The sequence below is a fragment of the Cryptococcus neoformans genome, assembly GCF_000091045.1.
Source record: "Cryptococcus neoformans var. neoformans JEC21 chromosome 5 sequence".
Classification (NCBI taxonomy): domain Eukaryota; kingdom Fungi; phylum Basidiomycota; class Tremellomycetes; order Tremellales; family Cryptococcaceae; genus Cryptococcus; species Cryptococcus deneoformans.
The window spans coordinates 875,001-877,500 of record NC_006687.1 but is presented as its reverse complement, the minus strand read 5'-3'; the positions used below and the strand labels follow the sequence as shown (position 1 = coordinate 877,500).

The following is a 2,500-nucleotide window of genomic DNA, read 5'->3' as shown; positions in this document are numbered from 1 at the left end:
AAGCTACGTATCAGTTGCGTCCCAAGATATCATGACGCACATTGATCTTTTCCATCCCATGCACCGTCATAGGCATTCAAGTCCAGAGGCATACCCATTTCTGAATCAACGAGCATAGGAAGGGGGGTAGTGGCTGCGAGCTGGTCGAGGTAGGCGGGTTCCCCTAACCTGGAGATGTTTGTATTGACATTGAGGAGCTTTGGAGGGAATGGAGGATTTGGAAGCGGGTTGAGGTATCGTACACGAACGAGGAGATCAGACTTCTTGGACATGGCGAGCTGGCAGTTATGGTAGATGAGTGAACGATGGTGTAATCTGATTATTTCGTTATGCGTGGTGTTCCAAAGCAAAGGAGCGAGGAACGGAAGCAATTCTCCCGGAATCAAACCTCGGCATCAAATCAACTAGGGACGGCTACGCGACGCGTCCCTCTGCTGGTAGACCCGTCTGCTGCATTCTTTGCCACCTCCACTCCGTCCGCCCTCCCAGAAAAGCTGACTGGACTCTTCTGGATTTCCTCCCTCCTTTCGCAGAAACCCAACGCCCCCAGCGGCGCAAACCACCCCCGATGGCGCCGCTCGCCACGCAGTACAACATACAGGGAGCCGACCTCCAATCGCTCCTTCCTCGCCTCCTCAGAGAAGGTCTCACTCCTTCAGGAGATCAACAGCAATCGAGCCCAGGCGACCTCGTGCAAGTCCTGCTGGAGCACTGCATTCTCAAGCCTCTGTCAACGAAAAGCACAGTAGACGCTCAACAATCCACATATACTCTCGCCATCATCAAGCGACAAGCAACTATTTCTCCTAGGTTTCTAACTGAAACATACAATCAGGCACCCTTTTACCAATGGCTAATCCCTAGGTTGCTGAAAATAGCTTGTTCCTCAATCGCATCTGTTCCTACAGACGAGTTGGTGCAGGTGGTTGTATATATTATCCAGATATTAGGACGAGACCAGCCCGACGATGAGGATACATGGGCTAAAGGACCGGGAAGGGCAGCGCAGATATTAAGCCAGCTGACTTTGTTTTGTCAAGGTGGGTCAGTATATTTGGAGAAAAACTAATGAAGTAGACGTGATAGATGGGCACAAATCAAAGCTTTACGACTTTGCCGAACTTCCAAGCAACATTTCCGCCCTGTTATCAATTGTATCTGCCATACTTCAGCTCGATCTCCCTTTTGCGTTATCATTTGTCGCAACAGCTTGTGTTCAGCTTTCTGAAGCTAGCTGTTTAATAAATACACCGGAATCGCAATTATTGTACATACAGACAGTGAACACAGCCCTCGGGCGGAATATCTATCAAGGATTGACCAAGGCTTGCTCGTATGTCTCAAGTATTGATATTATCGATGGTGCGGACGGAAAAACTGCATTAATGATGTTCTACGAGAAAATGGCCTCTGCCCACGAGACATTGAAATATGATGTGTGGTGGTCGCTTTTACGCCAATGCGGGAATCTAGATATTAAGGACGATTCTATTGGCTTCCCCGCAATCTGCCACCTTTTGACTCCTGTAGCTCCTCGTCTTTCTCGTGAGACTATCAAACAAATCGTCGGCCTCGATCAAATCAAGGACTGGGAAAAAACAGCCAAAGAGATTTCGGTACAAACAGGCAACTCGGTCAAGCTTGACACTGTTTCTGCTTTTTTGCAAAAGGATGTTCAGAAATCCAGGAAGAGGAAAAGGAGGACAAGCGAGAATTTGATCGCAGATCTTCGTGAACTTCTTCCAGATCTCCCCGACCCTCCCGAAGGAAGCTCTATACTTGATATACTTCTTCAGGATTCGTGAGTGTCGATTGACTTAACTTAGGCTGATGTCAGTTTATCCTTGTCTGCCATCGCGCACCTCATGCCTCAAATCGTTCGCTTCGCCGTTGGCGAGCATGATCGCCCCCGATGTCCTACGTCCAGTGCATTTGATCCCAAGATCCTGGAGCTGTGGATCAAAGTCGATGTGTTCAACCTATCGATGATGAATGCACTGAGTAGCATAGTCGAGCATGCTCCATCTGGTAAGATAGTCGCGGAATTCCAAAACTTGGAAATTATCCATGAAAAAGTCGTCATGGGTTTAAATGCACGCGAACGTCCCATGAGAGTAGCTGCTGGGTAAGTCCGATCATTTATGCGCTGGCTGACCATCAAGCCGAACGTTATCACTTTTATTCATGGCTCAAAATGCTGGTGTGGATCACATCATTGCCGGGAAAAATCAACAAAGGTACATTGAGGCGGCATCTACCCCACTTCGGTCTCCAGCAACTGCCGAAACTGCCGTGCTTTTACTCGGTGACCTCGGCAGGCTTGCCCAGGGGGAGTCACTATGCTTCGTCCTGCAGTTACTTCTACGCCAGCTCGGATCGTATAATGCCCCTCTTAGGTCCCTCGCTTACACAGAGGTAAGTTATCATTGAGAAAACACTTTACTAATATCGCAGCTCGTTGCCCTGGCTAAGCATCATCGTAAAACACCATACACTCTTC

The 2,500-nt window shown here is 48.5% G+C and overlaps 2 protein-coding genes across 2 annotated transcripts in view; one reads left to right on the top strand and one right to left on the bottom strand.

The window, feature by feature from the left end:
• CNE03080 (hypothetical protein) overlaps positions 1–326 on the bottom strand; it is a 1,659-nt gene extending 1,333 nt beyond the window's left edge. The window contains exons 1-2 of the mRNA XM_570857.2: positions 41–326; positions 1–3 (exon numbers count right to left, since the gene is read on the bottom strand). The exon at positions 1–3 is cut by the window's left edge and continues 329 nt beyond it. Of these exons, the coding sequence (XP_570857.1) occupies positions 1–3; positions 41–272 (235 nt within the window). The 5' untranslated portion in view covers positions 273–326. The remainder of the gene's footprint in view (positions 4–40) is intronic.
• A 161-nt stretch (positions 327–487) lies between these two features.
• Positions 488–2,500, top strand: part of CNE03070 (UVSB PI-3 kinase, putative) — a 7,860-nt gene continuing 5,847 nt past the window's right edge. Inside the window, exons 1-5 of the mRNA XM_024657235.1 lie at positions 488–1,040; positions 1,078–1,801; positions 1,838–2,125; positions 2,163–2,415; positions 2,455–2,500. The exon at positions 2,455–2,500 is cut by the window's right edge and continues 659 nt beyond it. Coding sequence (XP_024512866.1) covers positions 569–1,040; positions 1,078–1,801; positions 1,838–2,125; positions 2,163–2,415; positions 2,455–2,500 — 1,783 coding nt within the window. The 5' untranslated portion in view covers positions 488–568. The remainder of the gene's footprint in view (positions 1,041–1,077; positions 1,802–1,837; positions 2,126–2,162; positions 2,416–2,454) is intronic.